This window comes from Coptis chinensis, chromosome 5 (genome assembly GCF_015680905.1).
Source record: "Coptis chinensis isolate HL-2020 chromosome 5, ASM1568090v1, whole genome shotgun sequence".
Taxonomy (NCBI): domain Eukaryota; kingdom Viridiplantae; phylum Streptophyta; class Magnoliopsida; order Ranunculales; family Ranunculaceae; genus Coptis; species Coptis chinensis.
In genome coordinates, this window is record NC_141460.1 from 419,768 (window position 1) to 444,940 (window position 25,173).

The 25,173-nt window shown below is 36.6% G+C and overlaps 1 protein-coding gene and 1 long non-coding RNA gene across 2 annotated transcripts; both read right to left on the bottom strand.

Annotated features, from left to right (window-relative positions):
* Positions 1 to 1,873: 1,873 nt before the first annotated feature.
* Positions 1,874 to 8,321, bottom strand: LOC147496165 (respiratory burst oxidase homolog protein C-like). The gene is made up of 12 exons (XM_086559153.1): positions 7,383 to 8,321; positions 7,090 to 7,252; positions 6,923 to 6,971; positions 6,482 to 6,595; positions 5,943 to 6,368; positions 5,453 to 5,839; positions 5,222 to 5,317; positions 4,592 to 4,707; positions 4,397 to 4,499; positions 4,169 to 4,242; positions 3,356 to 3,882; positions 1,874 to 2,443 (listed from the first exon to the last, which is right to left on the bottom strand). The coding sequence occupies exons 1-12, from the start codon at positions 7,984 to 7,986 to the stop codon at positions 2,334 to 2,336; spliced, it is 2,769 nt and encodes a 922-aa protein (XP_086415279.1). The 5' UTR covers positions 7,987 to 8,321; the 3' UTR covers positions 1,874 to 2,333.
* Positions 8,322 to 15,952: 7,631 nt separating this feature from the next.
* On the bottom strand, positions 15,953 to 16,745 carry LOC147496166 (uncharacterized). The gene is made up of 4 exons (XR_015194175.1): positions 16,556 to 16,745; positions 16,331 to 16,474; positions 16,105 to 16,170; positions 15,953 to 16,021 (listed from the first exon to the last, which is right to left on the bottom strand). It is a non-coding gene; the product is annotated as an uncharacterized LOC147496166 (long non-coding RNA).
* Positions 16,746 to 25,173: the final 8,428 nt, after the last annotated feature.

The following is a 25,173-nucleotide window of genomic DNA, read 5'->3' on the forward strand; positions in this document are numbered from 1 at the left end:
CAGTTCCACATGACCAAAGAGATGTGTCCAAAGGGTGAGCATGAGCAAAGTCAAATGGAAAAGATTCCTTATGCATCCGCAGTGGGCAATTTGATGTATGCAATGGTGTGTACAAGACCGGATATATCTTTTGCCGTGGGCGTTGTAAGCCGTTTTCTGTCAAATCCGAAGTAAGGAACATTGGGAAGGTGTTAAGTGGATATTGAGATATCTCAAGGGCACTTCCAAATCGTGTTTGTGCTTTGGTGGTAGTAAGCCCTTACTTGAAGGCTACACCGACGATGCGGACATGGCGGTGATGTTGACTTCGATGAAGTCCACCTCCGGTTATCCGGGTTACTTTTGCGGGGGGAGCGGTTTCTTGGCAATCAAAGTTGCAAAAAGTGTGTTATCCTCTCCACTACTGATTAAGTATATTGCAGCCACCGAAAGTGTTGCAAAGAGATGCTATGGATAAAGAGGTTCTTCGATAAACTAGGGCTAAAGCGTAAAGCGGTTTGTAGTTCTATGTGACAATCAGAGCGCCATCCATTTAAGCAAGAATTCGAGTTTTCATTCTAAATCCAAGCACATATACGTGCGTTATCATTGGATTAGAGAAGTACTCGAAGACAATCATTTGTGTATCGAGAAGATCCATACCGACAAGAACGGGTCGGATATGATGACCAAAGTCTTACCAAAAGATAAGTTTGATGTTTGATGTGCTACCGCTGGAATGGTAGCAGACTCCTCCTGTTGATTTGGAAATTGCATGGAGGTATCTCCCCTCACTATTCGGGAGGGGGAGATTATTGGAGTTATCCGTCACGTGAAGAGAAGGAGAGAAATCAATTCAGCTTGTGTGGAGAAGACAAAGTGCACCCCGCGCCCTCCACAAGCCATTAATGGAAGCCGCTCAAGCTCTTGGACATCGCCAGGGGCAAAGCGCCCCACCCGACGGACAAATCAGAAGCGTGCCACGCGCTCAAGTGCCTAGACATCATCCAAGGCAAAAGAGCGCAGCGCTACCGTTGCGCGCCTTAATTCGAGGCGGCGCCCATGCCTAATTTGGCAAGATTCTGTTTTTGCGGAATCACGAGTTTGGCACTATATGTTTGGGTTTTTGGCAAAACCAAACACACGAGAGGCAGCACAAAAGTCAGAGAAAACCCAATCTTGAAAGCTATCAAGATTGAGAGATAACATTTATAGTGATATAACCCTGTAAAGATATAAGAGTGATCTAGTTAGGTGAGAGACTGAAATGAGAGATTGTAATATTCCTTCCCACTATATAAAAAACTAGTTCTTGTGGAAGTAGACATCATTGGCCGAACCACGGTATATCTTTGTATTGTGGTATGCGTTTAATTCTGCTTTACATTATTATCTATTGTTAATAATTGTTTAGCGAGTTTGTCATGTTAGCATAGGTTGTAGTTTATATTTAGAATTTGTCTGGAGTTGAATTGTGTTCAAATACAAGTTATCTGTGTAGTGGGGGGAATCGATTGGTATTGGTATAAACCCCAACACCGAACTGCACGATCATATACGCCGCACAGACTCCTCTCAGCACAAGCTTCGGGACGTATCCGTGACACTAAAGCACAAAGAGAGTGTAGACGCTTAACTACACTGTTTTAGACTAAATTTTGCAAATTAGCCAAATCTTACATACACATGAGACAATGGAAAATCATCGACCAAGTTTCCATTAGTTCTCTAAATACTTAACTAGGGAAGATAGCATGGACAAGCAATTCTAATCAGAGCTTCAGCGTTGTCTGCATCGAACAGTAGTTGTGGTAGCAAAGCATCACCAAGAAGTTCCCAACGTGAGTAAATATAGACAAGATATTTTGTCAGTTCATCAGGACAGGGTTTCAGATCTATGTAATTACCTAATATTATGGTTAGAATGCCCCTGTTATATATGGTTGTCCCTAGACATTACAAAGACGAGATAGACTGAACATCCTCAGTTGAACTTAGTTTCAACGAGACTGAGCCTCAATGAGTGAATGTCTACTGTAGATGTTACATTACAACATAATGCATATATAGGAGGTGCGGGTTATTGACTATGCTTTACTCATTGAGCGCTGGTACACAGGACCTTTTTTTGTGCTGGTACCAATGAAGCCTGATGGACGCACACGGAGAAATTGTAACACGCGGACTGGGCAGTGCAGCATTGGGTGCCACTTTCTCTAAGGCTGCTCCCGCTGAACTTGCTGCCTAATTTTGGCAGTTCAATAATCTACAATTAGAGATAGTTAAAAACAGGCAAGTGGTGGATAACATTGCCGATGGCCGTTCATCTGTACACGCTGTGAGTAGTAAGTCATTCAGAAATTCTCTTTGTGGAAATCAAATTTGGTGGAGGTTTTGTGAGAGAAGTCCAATGCTAGCTGCCCTAATTCCTTCGTTAATGCTGGTGCCCCACAGTAGAATACCCCTGTAAGTGTGATCAAACAAATAAAAATGATAGTCAGAACTCAGAAGTCAGGACCACCAAACATTTTGTGTACATTCAAATTCAAAATTAAAAGAATAGTAAGCACATAATATGCATGTAAGTTGGACTTTGATGCATTTACAAATGATCTATTCCACTACAAAATTAGCATAGAATGCGACAAATAGTAAGTACTAAATAATACTTGATGACCAACACTCGTCACAGATAAGACCTTAGTTTGGTCAGAGAGCTTTGAGATTTCTGAGCAAAGCATACAATTATGCTAAATGTGGCGTGGCTCTTTTATTAAGATTCGGTAAAGCCCTAGCCCTACATGGAAGCATTTCAAATGCAATATTATGAAAAGAGCTTTTCAAGTGAGGAGATTAACTGTAACTGCCGACTGTAGGCCAAGCCTTTATAATGCACTATTAGAAGGAATTTTTAGCAGATCTTAAAAACCAGTGTGCTTATACATGTCTGATACCAATAATCAAATTGCAAGCACCTGAAGAGTTTGCACGAATTTCAAACTCAGTAGTCTCATATTCTAGTGAACGAAATGTGGAGTGTTTTCCTCACGGATAACATGATGTCTATGTGTGTTGGGGGGGGGGGGGGTAGTTGGGACGGGACATTATAAGCCAATTTGGTCTATTGTCTGGAGGAGCTGCATGTTGAAACTCCTCCAACTCGCTGACCTTTTCTGTGAACTTTGTGCTAACATCTTTTATCAGAAGATCACCAATCAGACTTACTTTGGGGTGTGCTAATAGCCTAATACCATGTGTGTTTCAACTTGAAAGCTTGGGATATTTAAGGTGTCAAAACACCCCAACTGTCAGCATACCAAATCTGTAGACGTTATAATATACGTTTATCACTTATGATGACATGATAGTAACTCACCGACTCGAGCATCCCTATGATTCAGTGCAATCTGTTTGTAGACATTGCGCCAATTGGGTTTTGCAAAGTGGGACTTAACACGTGTTCCAGACACCACATCTACGCCATTCTTTGCATGGTTGAGGGACTGAAGCATAGCAATGAGAGCGGACCTGGCATCACCTTCCTCGTACACACTAGTGCAGTAATTATGGAGCTCAATGGAGCCCTTCTGGTCCGCCTCTGCAACCTCATTCATGATCCCTTTAAACCAATCAAATGAACCTTGCTCTCTTGTCACCCAATAAAAATAAGCCCTTGTGGTCCTGAACGGTTTCTTCTTAGGAGTACGATTAGCAATAGTATCTCTACCGTCCTCTATTAGGGCATCTTGTTCTTCATTGGCCTTCATGTTGTTCGCAATGTCCTTCACAATGCTTATCATTGGGGTAGCACCAATACCCAGACCCACCAGCAAAACAACATCATATTTCTTGTAATCTTGGGCTGGTGCACCATAGGGACCATCTATCATTACCCTCGGAAAACTGATATATATCACAAGTACAAGTGAAGAAAGAAAACTCGGTCAGATTCGTAAACTTTGGCAAAAAGGCAAACTGTACTGACTTGTTCCATTATAATTCCTAGATTATTGATTACCATAAAGAAGGCAACAAAATCCTACAGATTCTAGTCAGAAGGAAACCAGACTCTACCGTAAGGGCTGTACAAATTAATGATTCATATTACATCATAGTTTAGAAAGCTTCTTTATAAAAAAAAAAGTGTGAGTGACATTGTACTTTTCTTGACTAAACGTATGTCCCATACCTCAGGTTGTTCCCTCCTTGCATGTAATCTGCTCTAAGCAGTCCACTTTTCCCTCCAGTAGGTGCTTGACACACCTGAAGTGAATAACGACAAAAAGAGTTATGACTTACAAGGAATCACAAAGAAAATTACTTAACACCATACTAAGTAATTAAGGAATATTATAAGAACTTTCGCTGAGATGCCATGCCATACTAAAATATCCAAATTCAAATTGAGATGCCAAACCTCAGAGAAAACTGTCTTGAGCTGTCTTGTCCAGTCACCAAGAGTTCGTATGTGAACGCTAAGGTAGTCGTCTCTGGGGGCTGAAGTAATTGAGAAGGGATGCCTTCTCATCAAAAGTTATATAAACAAACGTCAGTTACCATTTTGGATACTCTTAGAACGCAAAAGATAATTTTAAAGTATGTCACTCATTACCATTCAAAAGGAGAAACCGCTGCACAATTGACAAACATGTATTGCCCGCTCTTGTATTTGAAGCCTTGTGGTTTGGACATGTGAAGTGCCAAGACATTCCCAGGATACACAGCAACCTTAACATAGAGGAACAGAGAAATACATTCTCAACGAGGTGCAAAGGAAGATTACCATCTGACTTAGGTTTATAAAGAGACATTCAAGACCAATCGGAACTATTTAATTAAATCTCATCAGTTGAAAACTTTAAGTGTAGCTAGATTTATAAAAATTATGATGCAATCTTGAAGTGATTGTATTGAAAACACATAATATTAAGGCTTATTGAGGAGCCTTTGACCTCGTAATCCACACACAAGCGCAAACTACAATAATATTTTTCTCATCCCTACTTCAGTCCATGGTTACAACTATTTATAAGACTTGCATACTAATTTGCAACTACCACTAACTACCCACTAATACATAATGACTACAACCCACTTACAGCAAGTATTACCCACTACCCCATGCTCCCACACATTTAGCACATAACAAATTATGAGACAATAAAACCCTTGTACAAATGCTTCACAGTTACAGTAACAAATTTTCCTCATTCGCCAAATAAAGAAATGTATTAGAACCTACCTTCAATATCTTTACTGGTTCTATGCTTGATCGAAATGCTCTAATCAGCCTTTCACAGCTATAAAGGGCTATTGGGACTGCCAAGTACATCCATGTCTGCCAACACACAACGTAGCATAAGCCTCCTCTTTAATTTGAGTGTACAAGTAAAGGTAGTTTGCAGGAACATAACAATGAGAACATATTGAAAATAACAATTCAAAAGGTGATTGACAATTTAAATCTACTAACCGTTTTCTTGTACCATTCTTTTGTGAGATAAAGGTAGATGCCATGAACGACGAGGAGGGTGTAGACAATGATGAAGAGGTGGTGAGAGTACCAAAATGCATTGAACCCTGCGAGCCTTTTTAGAGGCTTGGGGAGGTTAAGCCTGTTGCGCCTGAACCAAGGGGAGGCCAAGGTAAATGCAATGGCCATTAAAACCACCATAACTATTCCAGTTACACCTTCTACTCCTTTTATAAACCACCAGTAATTCTTGGGTTGCTCATCACCAAAATAAGGTTTCATCGGTTCATATTCTTCTTCGGTCGCATGAAGAAGTCGAGGAAAATCACAGGTTAGATGAGCTCCTGCATGTATTCCTACTCCGACAGTGATACCCAGCGCAATAACCTAAACAATGGAAGATGTTCAAAAGCTGAAGTGTTGTTCATGGATCGGTGAATATAGAAAACAAGATTGGACAAAAGGACAGAGTGGCAGGAACTGTATTAACCTTGTGGAAATTGAGGTTGTCATCAAATGGAACAACGGATCCTAATTTGGTTTTGTTCCTGAGCCATGTAATTGTGTTGCGGCACACTGGTAGTAAGATCAATGCCATGTTGAACTTAAGCATCTCTGCTGCGCCTTTGGCCGCAGAGACACAATATCCCATAACATCATATGCTGCTTTGTTTTTGTACTGAATGAATTTGTATGTAAACAATCCCGAACAAATTCCAAACCATAGTGCCAACACCCACACCCTTTTCCAGTTATCAAGTAGAAAGTACTTGGCATTACAATACCACCTACGTAGAGGGTTGCTCTCTTTTGTGGGCTTGAGCTTCTGGCTGAGCATCTGGCTCAGCTTTCGGCTATCCCCTCCCCTGGTAGACCCGATTGGAGCCTGCAGCAGTAGAGTTTCCAGGTTCTCAATCTGTTGTTGTCGATTGCCAAAGTAGAAGAGATTAAAGTGAATGAAGAAACAGATAACATTCGAAACAGAGTTTAAGCAATGAAACATAGAAGTATACTGGAAATGTAACTTACCAAGATGTAACCGACATGTTCTGGGTCTAATTCTTCCATGATCAATGCTGCGTATTCGTCGGCCTGTTTTTGAATATTGGACAGCTTGTTGGCAGAAGCACTGAGAGTGATAATCTGCACCACAAAAACTAACCGCTAAATCACCGTTACACAAAACAAACGATGAGTTGAACGACTATGAGTGCTAGTTGCCAGCACAAATTAAAAGGCGGTTACACCAGTTCACAAGTTACAGAATTTAATTGAGGTAGTTAGTGTAACAGAATATCATTGAAGTTGTTATGAGTTTATCCTAACGGAATTCAGCAAGAGAAGGTTGTTGATGTTAGAGGTTGTTAACAAATACAGATACTTTTACTCGTAAGATAGGATGATTATAATGAACATTTTGTTTCTCTATTTCTCTCCCCTTCTTCAAACTTTCAGATTTTTACAACTGACCTCTTTGACTTCATCCTCAGTTATTCTCCCATCTGCATCTCGATCCACCCTGCACGTACATTAGCCGCAGCTTGTCATATAATGTGAGCTGTAATGAGTTTTTAATATAACATTTTATGAATATGAATCTGAATGTGTGAGGAGAAGTTCACAGTAGAGTGGATTACATGTCAAAGAAGGTTTGGAGCCTGGCATCGAAGCTTTGATCAGAGATCTGCTCCCAGAACTCTCTCAATTCTGCTTTGCTAATGGCGCCATCTTTAATGTTCCTCCTCCGTGCAAGCGCATCGAAGAGTTCAACTGCAAACTCCTTTGACTCCTTGTTCATCCCTTTTACATTACACAATATTTACAACGCGCATTTATGTGTATAGAATCAAAATTAATGAGCAAAAAACCGAACCAAAAAGTGATGAGCAATGAATGAAGTAGTAGAGAGTTGAGTTTAAGTTATAGTTACCAATGCATTCCCCGAAAAGAGCGCGAGGAAGAAGGCCGCCTGTGGAGGCAGTTGAATCATGAAAACGCTTCTCAATAGCCAACCAAGCAGCAGCAGCATCAGTCTTGTGAGTGATGAACTTGAGGCCCTTGAGTGCGTGCCTAGCCGCCGACTTGGTTCTGTCATACCTTTTTTTGTTGGCGCTGGCGCTACTAGAGGAGGTGAAGGAAGCGAGACGGTTGAGCTCCTGCTTAATTCGAATAGAAGCACTTCGCAAGGCAGAAGAGCCCAATGAGGATGATCTCTTCTCAAAAGCCTTATCAGTTATGCTCTTGGCTAGCAATGTCATTTCTGGATCTTCTACGTCATTTGCTGTCTTGACGCTGTGCACAGCAACTGAGTCATCGCGGACATCCAGTGTGATCTCAATAACATCACCATCCATGTTATTGCCACTAGTAGTAGTAGTAGTAGAAGGAGGAGCTAATAAGTTGGAGAATTTAACACTGTTCTTTCTGCTCCATCTTTTGTTCAGTGGCCCACTATATGTCGCTCTCTCGCCTCCCACACTTTCGGTATCGTCAGAATTTAGCACTAGTCTTCCTTCCTCCATTCTGTCTTTCATTTCCTCAATCTTATAAGCTTGCAAAGTCTTCACTCTCTTCTTCTTAGAAACTACATGAAATAATAATAAGTTGAAATCAAACTTTGGACTAAGTCACATCTTTGATCGGTTTCATCAGTTCAGTAATCAAGACACAAAGATGGCGGTGAACGTGAAACAACTAACCTTTTTTTTTTTTTTGTATTGTTAGTGGTGAGCGACAAGATCTGGAATGGCATTATTTTTTTTGGTAAAGGGAATGGCATTATTCAAAATAGTAAAAGGTGCACTTTCTTATTGAGAATTACACGGAGTGCACTTTCTTATTGACTTGGTGGCTCGCTCACTCAATTATTGGAATAGTCGTCATAGTTGAGAAAAGTAGGTGACTGGATCTCTCATTAGTCATTACTCGTCAATAGTAAAAATATGATACGATGATATTGCGAATTCACGTTTTTTTTTTTTTTTTGTCGCCTTGCTTTCCCACTTGCCCGACATAAACAAAGTGACCACCCTACAGTCCTACACTCATTTCGTCTTTATCTTCACATTATCTAAAGCTTAATCAATAATACACAATAATTTCGTCAAAATTTCAAATGAAAGTTTCGGAAATGTGATCACCCGAAACAGCTCTGGAGAGGAAGACGGTGATTTGCCCCACTGAGCCCGAGTTTTTTTTTTTCTGTTTAACAAAAATTTTAAGCCTTCTTAAAATCGCCAAGTGGTTGACATGGATAGAAACAACCTCACCACCATATATGATTGTTAATTCTAATGGCCGACTGTAATAATTTAAAACAAAAGAGGTGAAGGGTGTGTGAATTTCTCTCCTCGTGACAATCTATCTCTCTCCTCGTGAAAGAAGAAACGATGGTTCTTATCTCTCGATGGGCCCAATTGACTAAGAGACTCAAGTCGGCCTTGATATTACGTTTAACTTTTCGCTCCAATTAGTGGCAAATGTAAGTCAAAGCCCAGTCTATATCTCTAACCTACCACTGGATTTCGCTCAAGAGATATTCCCCTACCCCAAGCTATGAAATAGGCCGCACCTCTTCGTGGGTTGTGTCCACGTCGGACGTCGATGCGGGGACTGGTGTGGCATGGATCGTGTGGTCATCATGGCCAGGAATCGGGATGCAGATATTTGACAGAAAGAGCGAAACTTGAAATAAAATAATATTAAAAAACTCAATTTTGATTAAAAAATATATAACTTAATCATGTAGTTGTTTATCTTAAATAAATAGTTTTGAATTTATGTTATGATACATTTAAATTAGTTTCTAATGTCTATAATTCATATAAAATACAATCACAAATATTAATTAATTTCCACTTCATTTGCCACGTCTGCGACATATTTTTTAAAGATAACCGAGTAATTGTCGCATTTGTGTCTGCGTCTGTATCCATATACAACTTAACATAACCCCCAAACGACTCACTAACACACAAAATTGACAAAAATTCCCCCAAAATTATTTTAATGGTAATACTTTCTTTTCCTTTATCTTGCATGTCTTTTTTTTCTTTTTTATTTTTCAGATATAAAAACCTCCATTTTACCCGCCCTTGAAATCACAACAATAACAAATGTAAAATGTCAAAGTATAAATGAAGAGCAAATTGAAGAAAGGGCTCGATTCTTGGTCTGACGACAATATCAATGCTGAAAAACGAGTTGAATCTTAAAAACAAGTTCACAATGGAGGAAATAAACCAAACTAGAAGTTTTATTCATAGATTTTTTTTCACTAAGTAAATGTTTAAATTTTAATAAGTAACTGGGGTAGCTCAGGCCCAATTCTCCACTTCTACATACTTGTTAGTTGCTACTAACAGACTGTGGGCTTTAGGCCTCCGGGCCAAGCAACAAACTACTCATGACTCATGAAAATGAGGCAACATTGCAACAAACCCATGGCTTATGAGGTTCAGTTCCAACTTCCAACCCATGCCTACACCTTGGCAACAACATCTTCTACGCATATGTAGGCCGGTGTGTTCTTTTAGGGTTCTTCAGAGTTTTCTTAAAACTTATACAGTCTGCAGATTCCAGTTCAGGTTTTTTGGGTTTGATTGATTGGACGAAAGTTTGTTCAGGATTTATTGAATCAGCTAGTGAGCCATTCGTAGGACTCTAAAATCTAAGGTCTATTTGAAGTATTGAACTTTAGTTTTGGATTCAATAATTGGCCTGTGATTGTGCGGTGATTGTGCTTCATAGTTTTCCAGTTACAATAATTTGAATGTCGGTATAGTATCTTTAATGAGTAGTTCTACTTAGACTCCCTCAATAATTCCCATGTGAGCAAGGATCAAAATATCGAATTCGGTGAATATATCGGTGTACCCAAAAACCGATATATATCGGATATATTTATTTTTTTGTGACCAGTCAAAATTTTGTTTTATATGTCGATATATCAGAAATATTAGAAATATCGTCTATTATATCAGAAATATCAACAATATATCGGTCAAACTCAACAATACTTGGTCAAAGTCAACAATATCGGTCAAAGTCAACAATTTATATCGTATATATCAGTTGATATATATCGTTATATCAGAAATTCTGATATATATCAGAAAAAAAATAATTCAATATTCGGTGGATATATATCGGATATATCGATGTCGGTGTACCAAAAAAACGATATATATCGGATATATCGACGATATTTTTTTCCTTGCTTGTGAGTCCATTTCTTAAGCCGCCATCAAAATTCTATTCTCTTTCCAAAATTTAAAAAGCAAAATAAATTAATACCAAATAACATACCTAATTAAATGACTAAATCCAAAATAACAAATAAATCAAAAATTTGTCTATTTTTACACAAACAACTCAACCAAAGAAAGAAATAAATAAAATAAAGAAAAATAAATCTTAACTTCCAAAAAAAAAAAGATGAATTGGGTGCACTTGTGAAACAAATCATCATATTTTTTGACATAATCATCCAAACATTTGTTTAAGTCAATAGATAGATATATATTTTTTTGATATATAGATTTTTTTAACATGTAGATTTTTTATCTCCATTCAAAATTAATATAACTAAAGTGATAAAAAAAAATAGAATTTTGTGACAAGAAAGAGAGTGCGAGGTGGTTGATAGGGCTGGCAATGGGTCGGGTAAGAACCAATACCCGATCCGGTCTGAACCAATAAAAACGGGTCTGGGACAAGTAGTTAGCATATTGGATCGGTTCTGGGTCTTGAAAATCAGAACCAGACTCTTATTGGATTGGTTCTGGATTAAGTATGTACCGAACCGTTATAGGCCTAATCCGATTAAAAAAATTTAGTCTTATTCTTTCTAATTTTTCTCCACCATATATTTCTATTACCGCAACATTACAATATTTAAAGTTCCAAAATAAGATATGCAAAATACATATGTAATATTACGATATGTTTTTTACATAATAAAAGGATAGTTTCTATCTAAAGGAAAATTCTCCCTTACAAATTTGGATTTAAAATCATTCATTATGCCTTTTGGATTTGTATATCTTGTTTTTGTGTTTAGCAAAAAAAAATTATTTAATATTTATATAACGAAAATTAGGATCCAATTATAAAAAACTCGGTTCACCGGGTTGAAATTGAGCTTATTGGTTCGGAACGGATCGGATCCGGAGTCAAAGCAAAGTTTTCGGTTCGGTTTTGGTTCTCTAACTCAAATATCCGTTCGGGTCGGGTATGTTCTGGGTCTATATTGTTGAAAAGCGGATCAGTTTTGGATTTGCATATATCCAGACCGATCCAACCCATTGCCAGCCCTAGTGGTTGAGAATGACGAAGGTGAATTTTTTGGGTGCCCAACTTTTTTTAGGGCATTGGGTTTTATTTTTCTTTATTTTCTTTCTTTTTTTGTTTAATTTATTTGTGGAAATATAAGCAAGATTTTTGTTATCTATTTGTTACTATTTCGGGTGTTAGTTATTTAATTGGATAAATTATTAGTTATTTTTTTGTTTCTATTTTTGTTTTTTTATTATTGGAAAGAAAAATATAATTTGGTTGCCACATAAGATATGGAATCCATATGGAGTTATTAAGGGAGTCTAAATAAATTTTTTGATCTTTAATTCATTTTTAGCAATGGACAAAGTAAGCTAAGAGCAAATCCAATGAGGTGTTATATGGGCTGCTAAAAACCATATAACACCCCAAAAACCAAATAACCATTCAAATAGGGTTGTTAGAACGGTCTTAAATTTAAATGGTGTGATATACCTAGTTAAATTTGTGGCTTTGTCTAGCAGCTACTAAAAATAAGTTCCGGATTCTGTCGTCCGTGCGTTAACGGGTATTGTTCATTATTAATACTCAACGGATGACAAACTTTCTGTTGTCTGTCACTATTCAAAGTATTGTTCATTTGTAAGTAAATAGTACAGACGACAGAAAGTCTACCGTCTATCCACTATTCCACAAAATGCTAAAAAAAAAAAATCGTGTTTTGGCATGCCAAATTTGGCTGGACTGCTAAAAAATCTGAAAGTCCTATGTGGCAATACTGTAACAACCCCATATAGCACCACCATTGGTTCAAGTAATGCGGCATCCAAGTCGTGAGAAATTCTAGCAGTAATGGCTAGCTGTTGAGATTATAATCTCACATCGGATGTCTAAAACCTAGCCAATCAATATATAAATTCTAGGCCGCTCTACTTATTATGAGCGGGCTCTGGCCCAAATGGCCCATGTTACTCCGTATCCTCTACTCTAAGCAGTTAAAATCGGATTTAATTGGTGATTAATCGGTGAGAAATCGCATATCAGGGGTGGAGCGATATGAATTTTTCCGATTTCTCGGTAATGACTCAGTGAGCGATTTTATCGGTGATATCGACCGAGAACACCGATTTCTCGGATAAATCGGCAAAAAAACCCACCGATATTATCGGAACCCAACCCTTACCAACCACTTACGAAGAAAAACCCATTTGTTGTACCTGTACCATCTTCAATCCTGAATAAATCCAAAAAACAAAATAGAAAGATTGGAAATTGAAATAACCAACAGCTAGATTATTGCACAACACTTTCCGTTTTCATCCACCTTCTTTCTTCTCTACTTCACAAGAAGAAGTGAAAGGTAATGGGGGATAGAGAAGAGATATCGTTTTCTGAAAGAGGTTGGTGAATGTAGAAGCATTGAAGAAGAAACTCAGTATTGATTATTGAAGGTGATGAAGTGATTGGATGTTCTGAGCTTCTTAAAGCTTGTGAATCAATGGGTGTTACTAAATCTCATGATGAAGTTGTTCCTTTTGCTCGTGTTCTTGATGAAGCTGGTGTTATTATTTTGTTTAGAGGTAAAAAGTCTATCTTCATCCTGATAACTTTGTTTATTTTTCACGTTTTGTGATTTGTGTTTTCGGCGTTTGTTTTTATGGATCTATTTATATTTTATTTAATTTGTTGTAAGAAAAGTAAGGGACAATTGGGTGGGTACGTGCTACGTAGGGTCTCAATTTTTTTATTTGTTTCAATAGTTAAGTTATGACTAGTATGCGAACCGAGCTTCGCACCGGTTTTTCAAAAGTAGCCGGTGCACACTTGGTATTTTAAGAAAATTCTGCTTAAGGATCATTATATGAGCAATTATTATGTACACTACCCCTGTCCATGGTATATGTTTGGGCTGGAGGATTGAGATTTGATTAGGACTAAAGTTTCTTTTCCATGACACAACAATCGATTTTATTGATAGATTTCTAAATGGATTCATAGATAATTATCTAAAATAACTCGTTTTACAATGTTTTTTTAGATAAGATATCGCTCTTTAATACCAAAAGGAATGATATATAATGTAGGAGGCCTCTTCCGAGGAAACTCAATTTGGAGAATGATTTAGTCCTTGGAGATGTGGGAGCTAATGCAGAATTTAAGGAGCAAAGGAACTGGAATAATCTGGAAGCATAGTGGTTTTGGTAGTAGAATTTCTAGTTCGGAGCTAGAATTAGCTAGGAACATAGTGATTTTGTTATTAAAATTTCTAGTTTATTTAAGTAGCACTCTAAAACCTCAGTTTTTAATATTTAGTATAATAAGTTTATAATAAATTACAAAAGAGAGGCCCGTAATATGCAGCTATTAGCCCTTCTCCATCATGGCAAAAGTTGTAACCTCTCCATAATGGAAAAAAGTTGTTATCAAGAAAAAAATGTGTTAGTTTCAAAATATTTCAGCATATCCTAGTACAAACACAGTGAGCACAGAGCAAATGCAATTTTGTTGTAGGGAAAGAGCAAGAGAAGTCACCCACTCCATTGATTAATATACTTCTTGGACTTTGATGGGCAAAAGTAAAGTAAAAGTTGTTTGAACCATCCAAGTTGTATTTCAATTGAGTAGTTAAGTAACAATACTAATATTTTTCTCTTCAAAAATTCAGAACCAAGTGTTGTAGCACCAACAACTGCAAAATTCACCCCCGATACATTAACCCCCGATATTTTTTCACAATTAGTATGCTACTCTGAATTTGAAATTACCGGTGCCAGAGATAGCCCGATACATTGCCCACTAATATATATAGCACGATGTTACCTACATGGGTACCTACATAAGTACAAATAGCACACACACTTAACATACACGATACACTTAACACACTTACCATATATTCCAGAGAATTACTATAGGTAACATTCCCTTGCGATGAAAATTGAAAAATGGTAAACTTAAATAGATATGTCTTTGGCATGCGGCATATAATTGGGTACTTTTGTTTGCTGATTGGACTCCACATGGGCATGGTACTGATTCTTGAAAATTGCGAGGAAAGTCGAGATACTACCGTGGAATGTAGTAGAGTACTCATAAACAGGTGTATATCGGTTTCACCATTGTAAAGTATCGGAGGATGTTAGGAAGGACATACCTATTGGATGCTGAGGTTTCAAATCTAATGGTACCCTATTGAAAGTATACCTATTGCAAGATGTTGCAGCTGTATACCTATTGACTGCGGGAGGATGTAAAGTAGAGATACCTATTGAAGCATCAAAGAAAGTCGTTTCCATTGGGGCCTAATGGTGCATTTGCCAAAGATTTTGTCGAGTAAAAAGAAAGCTAAAGTTTCTAAGAGCTGAATTATCGGCTTTATACTCATAACAACAACATAAGGACCCTCACCTCATTTTCCTCACTCATAGGTGGCAATCTAGATATATAAGTCAACATGGGAAGTACAAAAGCGGCTAGGTTTTACGACCCGGTTTCCGCAATCCCAATCACATCTCTCTGCTGCAACCCAAGTGGTATCGCCGTCATCTGAATAGGAGAAGGTGTCTTATACCCGGCTTTATGCACCGCTTTCAACACCCATATCATCCATTTCACTGCCCACCATCCCAGCAACCATTCCAACAACCATCCCTTCACTTCCAACTCTGCCAACTACAATCCCCTCAATTCCATTAATCTCCCCTCCCCCTTCAACCACCAGCCCGTAATGTGGTTGAAAAAAAAATACCATTTCCAAACATGTAAAATTAGACATTGCATCACATTGTTAGAATTTATAAAGATCTATGACGGTCAGATTGTGTTTCTAAAACACCACGGGATATGCAATTGAAACATGCTCCCTGCATAGATATTTCTAGTTCGGTGGAATTCCATAGACTTCGCCAAACATTAGTGAAATCTCCCTATCACAAAAGTACCATAGTACCTACTCCCTGCGTCTTGACATGGATAAACTAAAGACTGTAAGCACACTCTCCCCTTTAAACTAATCAAATAGATATTTCTAAGCCTGACATATAAATTTTGAAAGATGTTTAAATAAGCAAACCTGCAGCAGTACGACTATTAGATAGTAAAGAACTTTCAATTAAGTGGAAGACAATGAACAAATAATGAGTTTAATGTATGTATAATATCCCTTTAAATAAGAAAAATATATAAATAAAGTAACTTCAACATATAACTTGAGTGTATTTTTGTATGTCGTCTTGCACTCCTTCATTTACGTCATGATTCTATTGATGAGAAGCCTTATGAATTCAATCAATCCTGTAGTAAGAATAATTTTAAATCTTATAATTAGTTATTATTTCAATATTTTATTTCCAAGTATTAGGGAATGAGTATGTTACCTGAATTTCTACACATTGTTTTTTGGCATTTGGTTCTTCATCATCTTGTTTGATGATTTTGATGCCCTGTTTTTAAGATAGGTTAGTAGTAGAGCGAAACGTTAGCTATGACTATTACCGGGGTATGAAAGGAAGCTAAAGTTCCACAACTTGCTTAGGCAATAAACTGCAACAGTAAAATTTTAACAATATAATGCATATAACCAACAGTAAAATTTGTACTTACCTTTTCAATTTTGTCTATTTTTGAGACGGTTAATGAGCTATCTTTTCTATTTTCACAGTTGTACTTTGTTATTCTGACTTCAAATTCATATTCCTTGCCAATTGGTTCTTCTAATATTTCTGAAACCAAGTCGAAGCCATTTTCCTGCATAGAATATTTTAATGTCATCGTGTGAGATTTTTTTGTAAATAAATGTAATTTTAAAGAGTTAAAGCTAATTAATACCTGTTTCTCAATTTTCAACAGTTCATCCAAAGGACGTTGCAACAAATATTCGGCCTCATCATCAAACGTTGTTATCAACTTTTTGCATGTTGAATCTTCTATTTCAAATTGGACTTTGTACCTGCATAGAATGTAATTACTTTAGTCTCTATGATAATATTTGTAATTTATTTAATAATATTTGTTTCAATACCTTTTAGTTGGTTCTTTTATTGAAATGGAACAATAGTCACACCACCATTCTGGATATTTTAGTTCTACTTTTCTTCTGCACTGGTCGCTTTCACAACAATTGTAATGCCAATTGTATTTGTTGTCAATATCTGATATTTTTGCTTTAAATTTGTACTTTTTCCCCTATACATTGATAATTTTAAATTTTGTTAAACAGTCAAACAATAATTGAAAAGAATAATTATATATGAACTTGGATAAAGGTAGGAAGTTACCACTGATGAAGTACTCAGTAGCAATGTGTCAATTTCTTCTAAAATTTTCACTTGAATTGCCTCATTTGCATAGGTAGATGGCTTTTTTTCTGGAAATTGGCAACTCTGCCCGTAGATTGTTTGAACTGCATTTTACATGAGAGATATGTCATAAACTTTAAAGTATGTACATTTTTTTCCCTGTGAAATAAGTAATTGTTACCTATTTTTTTAAAGTATGAGCATCATCTGTTTCGTGTTTATATACACCTTTGTTGCGGTGTTGCTTTCGGAGTACATAATTACCTAAAGCCCAATAACTTTGTACATTAGCACATATCACTCAAATTTATTGAATGTACATATTTAGATAGATGTACCTGAGAACAATCTGACTGTTGTTGAAGTCACAGTTATAATATCTCTTGGGCCATTTTTTGTTAGGACTTGTGGTATTTGTTTAATCCGATCTCCCCATAAAGTAATTTCCAAGCATTCCATTCTAACAACAAATAAGGAAATAGAGTTAAAAATATACCATTGGTGATTAGTTGGTTTATTAAATATTAAAGTATCATTAATAAGAAAAAGCATACCTCTCATTATCAATGTAGATTGATTTTTTATCTGATTGTCCCATTCTTGTGTGAACATTTTTTTGCAATTCACCGATGTTGTTGTAGAAACCAATGACATCTGAATAAGATAAACTTTATTGGTAAGCCTATGAAAAGTTTACCAATAAACGAACTAATGTACTTTGAAAAAAAAAAAAATGTTAGAATTACCGAAGAAGAAATTCGTCTTGCTTATCCGTGGGGCTAATTTCTTGAAATCGACAAAATTTGAATAGTTGTCATGGAATTGATGTTTCATCTGAAATATTCCTCATGGTTGTATACTTCTCAAATGTTATCTTGTTTTTATTGTTCACGCGGGACAAGAAGACCTAACGTTTTTAACAGTAAATTTTTCCAAATGTACCACTGAACCATCTTGAACTTTTTCCTGAAACTGTGGATAGATCTCCATAGGTATAGACGCATTGATTTGGTCACCCTGTATGAATGAAAAAAATAATGGATATAAATCTTAAAGTGATAAAAGAGACATTGAATAAGTATGGTACTTACTTTTTCGTCGATGAGGATCATATCCTTACTTAACAATGTCTCATTTCCAACCGGATAGTGGTCCCAACTTCTATCAATTCTTATTCGAGCTTCAAATTCCTAACTGACTTGGTGACTTGCTTTATCAAATTGTAATGAGTCTGTCATGTATAAATCTTTGCAAGTAGATCGACCCGAGAACAGATAAGTAGGAGATTATCTTTTCAAATTTAATATAATTAACTAAAAAATAAATATAAAATGAAAATAAAGGTATGTCCAATGAAGTAGTAAACCTGTAGTGATTTCAAACACTTGGCATATATATATATATATATATATATATATATATATATATATATATATATATATATTTGAAATCTATATATATATATGTATATAGAAAATGGGTTCAGTATATTCCAATAAAGAACAAAAGAGAATTAAAAAAAAATGGCTTAATGTGAATAATGTCTCCATAGTAGTTGTTGGTCCCTCTATCTTTGCAATAGAATAAAAAAATTAATTAGTTAATAAGTAATTCGCTTTATATGAAGTTAAAAAAATGAAAATTTGAGATTGAACTAATATTTCTTTTTACCTCATTGTAAATTGTTGAATGCTTCTTTGTAGACAATGTTCGAGTGTATCATACGGTTCTTCACCATTTTTCTTGATTAGGAATTTCAGTCCCGATCGTGTAGTTGTTCGTGATCTTTGCAACATATAGTTGTCCATGACTCAAAAACCGGCTTAGGCAAGTATACCCCCACATGCTTCAATGTTTGTCCTTGACTTTTATTTATTGTCATTGTGAAACAAATATTTATTGGAAACTGTATTCTCTTCAAACTAAAAGGCCAGTTTGTGCACTTATAAGTTGTCTCTATCCTTGGTATATCAGTTTCCCCGCCAATGTTGCTCCCTGTTATAATTTTTGCTCTAATGACCTTGGAGCTAGTTTGATAACAATAAGTCTCGTTCCATTACAAAGACCAAGGCTCGGTTTTGTTTCTAATGAGCATGATTGTCATGCCAAGTTTCAACTCCGGCTTGTGGTTTGGAAGACCGGATCCTTTAATTGTGTTAAGAAATTCAACTGGTATATCGTGCATAATTGTTCTTCAATATTTTCAGATATGGAGCTTATTGAAATCGGCTGAAGTACTCACGATTTGTCCTTCAAAGAAGGCGGGATGTGGGAGTTGATATCATCTACAGACTTCGTTTGTAGGTGATAGAATGCATCTATCTCAAGTAGTTGTCATCCATGTATTTTGATGGTAAATCTTTGTAAATGCTTGACACGATATCACTTATCTTTGTTATAGCCAGGGGGAATAAGAAGATCATTAGGAATTTGGATCCAATTTTTTTCTTTACCTTCGAATATGGAAATGGCGGGTAAGTTTCCTTCTTCGAGGTCTAATACCCACTTCTTTGAAATCGGCCAATGAAGAATCCACATTCTCTAAAGCATGTTTCTAGTTAGCTTGAAGACTTTGCAATGGTGCCAAATATGTGATCCGTTTTATCGATGAAGAAATTATTAATTCCCTTGTACCTCTTGGAATGACGGGTAAAATCTGCTGAAATCTCCCCTAACAAAATAATTTTACCTCCAAAGATCTTGTTTTCATTTTCTTTGCCCATTAGATCTTTTAGCGTCCGTCACTTGCCTCAAAATCATGCACGTGGGTCATAGGAGCTTTCGTCCCATACTATAAGATCATTTCGTTGAATAAGTCCGCCAAAGATGGTGTTTTGACTTATATTGTAGGTTGAGTACTCATCAATTTCTATTGGGATTTTAAATCTTGAATTATTTGTCTTTCCACGGAAAAAGTAGAACGCTATTCTGAAGAAGCAACCGCAATGGCTATTTTCGCTTTGTGACCGGTTGGGTCAAGATGGTATTGTAGAGGAATGTCTTGCGGTTCCTCCTCCTCTATAGACAAAATAAAACGCTTTTGAGTTTGTATTGACTGCATTTATAATTTCATCATATATAGTCTTCGGTCATGATTCGGGCAGTTTTGCATTTCATGAAATTGTTGGTGCATTTCATTGTGACTATATTGTTGTTCTTCCGTGATGAGTCTATCCGGGTCTCTAGGTTCGACCTCATATCTTTGAACAAGATATCTTAAAATCCTTACGTTGACGGTTTACTTGTTTAAGTAATCTGTCAATCTCGATCGGTAGCGATGGTTTCTAAGCTCTTGGTGTTAAAATCAGATCACCGTCATTTGCTCGAGTTCTTTCTTTGTCCAGTATGTCGTCTATAAACAACTCCCAATGTTTGTTCCATAGAACCAAAGGTTCACTCACCTCACAGAAAACTAATAGTGTTGCAAATAACTGCCTTAAGGAAGCACTACCAGCCCATTGACTTGCTTCAACGATTGCATCGTTCCATTCGTCGTCATTTTGCAACAGTCCAAGTGCAACACATGTTGATTTGAAATCCTCATACACTTTGCCGTTGACAGTTCTAAGATCTATATATGAGGTTGCACCTTTTTGAACATTTAATACCATTCGCAAATAAAACCGTTCGCCTGACGTCGGATGTGCATAAAAGATCCTTCCGATTTTTACTCCTTTTTGTCTTAATTGCCAACATTTAAAAGAATCAACCCAAACAAATTTTAATGGGAAATCAACATACCTCAGGTGTCTACCATCTTCATGTAATTGGTTATAGCGCATCCACTCTGTAAATTTGGTTTTCTTTGCACTTTCACGGGTGATGACTTCATTTGTGTTGTCATCGTCATGATAGAACACCGTATGTTCGCCTTCAAGATGGAATGGTAGTCTCTCAACAGGTGGGTATCGATATTGGATATCATATCCAAATAATCTCCAGCAAGCTTCATGTGCAGATACATACCGACAGTCTAAGAATCTTTGAATTTCATCAACTTGTATTATTGTTTCTTCGGTTTACGTGTTTTCAATAGTGGTATCGGTCTCAACAACAACAACGGTGGATCTATCTTGACCTTTGCTCAAGTATTTGAAGAGATACTTGACCATTCGACTTATATTACAGAACTCCACATTGATGTGTGCTCCATATTTCTTTGAAAGAGCTGGATTATAAGGAACAACCCATCTGTTATCAACGGTGAAAGTCTTCTTCTTCCTTTTTTTGTAGTTGTTCTACCTGGTCTTCTCATGTACTTTGCAAATCCCTTGTCATCGAATGTAGTTTCTTCGCAGAATTCTTTTGGATAAAGTCTAGTACATTTTCATTCGTTCATGCAAGGTGAATTCTTGTCTAGCTCTCCACATGGACCGTGAATCATGTTGTCTACGACAATTTCATATAACAACGAGTCATCATTTTTGTCTGGAAGTTCAGCTGATATAATCTTATCAATGTCAGTTGGTGTAGAAGGTTTGTCAACAAGGTGCAACCAAAGTAGTATGTGAGCGTGTGGTAGACCTCATTTTTGGAATTCAATAACATAGATTGCTGCAAAATTCAAATTTAAAAGTAAATAAATATGAATGCTTGATACCACTATATCACATGAAAATTTACAAATTTGTTTTTATAAAGCCGCTACGTCTAAGAAAGGAGTATAATATATAAAGTTCTGCATAACCCTGAGCAACCATTGGCTTTGTTTGCCTTTTGTCCCTCAAGTCCTTTTTCAGTTGGAATATCATTCCTTTTTTGGCTTATTTATTAGTTATTACACTTGGCTTGAAGGTTCTAAGTGAGACATTAGACATTATATTGTAAACCGACTAATTCTTCCTATATAAAGTAAAACCAACAGAAAATAAAATAAAATAAAATGAATAATTTACTAGGGGAGAAGGAATAAGATGTTTTCAAGCCAAGAGTCACATAGTTTAGGCATCACACAAATAAAATTAAGATGTAAAATATTTAAAATTACCTGCCATAACTTTGCCAAAGTGTTCTTCTTCTTTGAGGTCCTTCATAATATGATCCACTTTTATCTTAAACGCTCTAACAACAACCGGGTGACAAGATTCGGATTTTTTAGACCTTCAACTCTTTTCATTGCAAGTTTAATTTCATTCCACTTTGGATTGCAAGTGAATGTGATGAATAGATCTGGAGGTCCCGCCCATCTGCATATAGCAATGGCATCCTGATAATTCTGCACCATGTACCGTGGCCCACCAGTAAATGAAGAAGGCAAAACTAAATGCTTTCCGACTAATCTTGCATCGTGTCTCCAGTGTAATCGAGTCAACTCTATTCTTATATAGTTCTCGCTCTAATTGTGGACTGGTTGTTTTGAACCAATCAAGTCTTTCTTCTTCTACACATGTGTATATATCGACCAAAATTGCAATTTTACTTTACCACCTCGACTAAAGTCCGCCCTCATTTTCTCTATGTTGAAGTCCGAAGGCATAATATTCTCGAAGATGCTAAGCGTGTTTGCGGTGATTTTTCGATATTTCTTCTTCTCCTCGATACAAAATATCGAATGTGTAGCCGTCCGCACCGTATGGAAATAAAAGAGGATATTGCATTGCCATAAAGCTAGGATAATGTTGAATTAGTTTGAGGCCTTCTTCTTGGTGTTCAACAACTATATCTCGATGATGAAATTCAACTCCATTTCCAAGCATCAGTGATGCTACTTCAGTAGATGTAGGCGGGTTGTATGTCTTGTCTTGCATCCTTTGGCGTGTGCCAATAAGTAATCGTGCATGGTATGTAGTCTTCTTCATTGAACCTATCTCGTGCCATTCGGAAGGCCTTTGCAATTTCATTTTCCACATTCAGCATTGTTATCAATCCTTCAACTATACTACCATCCAATGCTTGTTCGAGTGCTTGATTGGGCAGAGCACTTAACCTATTGGACACCTCGTTCTCTGTGTCATATATATAAAGCTGCGCAAACTTTGGTTTATCTCTGTTGGAAGTAACGATCCGATTTTATGGTAATTTTGTCCATGAATTCTCAAGACATATGGACCACCACCATTGTTAATTGCATAGTCTATTTTTCCACCCATTGATGTGAAAGCAAAGATCGAATTATATGATCTTATGTTTTCAATAAAATGAGTGCTTCTTGGTCCCCCTTAATTCAAGCAGATCCTTTAAGAATTGTGGAGGATTCTTCAATAGTGGAAGTTGTATCTTTCCCACTTGACAACAAATGGAGAATGTAGGAAGTTGTCTTTTTGTTTCTTGTTGTTCCTTTCTTCATTCCAGTATAGCTCCACAGAAAAGAACAAATTTTGTTGGGTTCACCAAAGTCCCATAGTTCTATATAAAGATAAAAAAGATAAGAAAAAGGATATAAGTTATTAATCGAAATATTCAACGAAGTTTAATTTAATACTTACCAATATCGCAAGTACTTTTGCGAAGTGGAATGTTGTCAATGAAATCAAAATCGACAAATTAAAATTTGTTGAATTGTTGTTGATGTTGAAAATCAACATCAAGTAGTGATGCTTCTTTGCCTATTCGGTTTCTTCTTTGTGCATAGATTGAACTTTTTGAATATTTGAAATTCGGTAGCACGTGAATCATTTATAACCAACTCTCTTTGTGGGAGAAGATTGCATCTTAGCCTTGATTTACGAACCTGTTTATTCTTCTCCTTGACCATAGGGATTTCTTATAATAAAGATAAAAAAAAGGCAGAATTATAATTGTAAGGGACACTTAATATAGAGTAGTAAGATTGAACACATACAAAAGACGTACTTTTTATCTTTATTATAATTGTAAGGGACACTTAATATAGAGTAGTTAGATTGAACACATACTGTTTCGGCAGTAAACTGCTTCAACACAACGAGAGCAATGGTAAAGAACGCACTAAGAAACAGATGAATTTGATGTTGGGGGAGATGAAACTGAACCAAATAATGGCTGCCTACGTACCCAAGATCTATTCTCTAGGGATCAAGTTTCAACGTAGTTCCTTATGAAAAATAATGTGGTATTTATATAGGTAGAGTAAAGAGTCCTTGTAGCTCAAGTAATCTTGTAGCTTGAGTAATTATGATAGACTATAACTCTCAACTGATAGTTATCTCTTTGATAAGAAATGAATCTGGACATAAATCAATGTACATTAGTGGCAAGCCATGTGGCTAAGGTTCAGCCTTAGACACATGAGTTAATGGGCCTGTACATTGATCCATGATATTGTGAATTAGGCTTTAGCCCTGTTGAATAAATGAATAAAATAGAGACCCCTACTAATGAACGTTTTGCCACGTAGGTGGGGGTCGAAACACCGCCCCCTCTTTGTCAGGCGAACAAAGTTCACATGGCAAAGAAGAGAAGATAAATCACGGAAAATGTGAAATAATAAAAGAGTAAGCGAAGTGTATAACAAAGTGTCGTGTGAACGTAAACGATAAGAAAAATGGACAATCGGGAAAAATTCGTGAATTAGCGGAAATGAAAAAATGTCAAATTAACGTATACTCGACACAATGACGCAGTTAAATAAAAAACGGCCGAAAACGCACAGATAGAATAAAATATGCACATAAATAAAATTTCAAAAGAAATTGAGTGATCTAACATCAATACCCAACGCATTACGTAACAATGCGAAAGTGATGTCGACGATTTTACGCGTGCCCGATAGAATAAGCGAGACTAGGATTAGACCGTTGAAAACTGTTGAGAAAAATTAGCGAATTATTGTGAGCGAAATAATTGGAATCGAAAAATGTACAAGAGTCAAAAATTTGTTCCGAAATATGAACACGAGTAACGTGATAAATGAGTATAAAGAAAAAATAAAAGAAGTGTACAGCACATAAAACTAGGACTCCAAAATTCAATCCGGATTGGATAAAGCTTAGAATTGCGTCACCCATCTTAAGTCGGTTTGTATAATAGACTTACACAAGGACTTAGACACTGGACCATCGCAAGTTTCGGAAAAAAACTATAAAAACAGATGGTTTCGTGAAAAAAAAAACAGAGAACATAAGTAGAGAATTATGAAAAACAAACCCCTACGTACCACAAACCTCAGAGAGAGATACGTGTGATCGAGCTAGCAGTGTTAACCGAGAAGAAAAGACAAGTAAACCATTG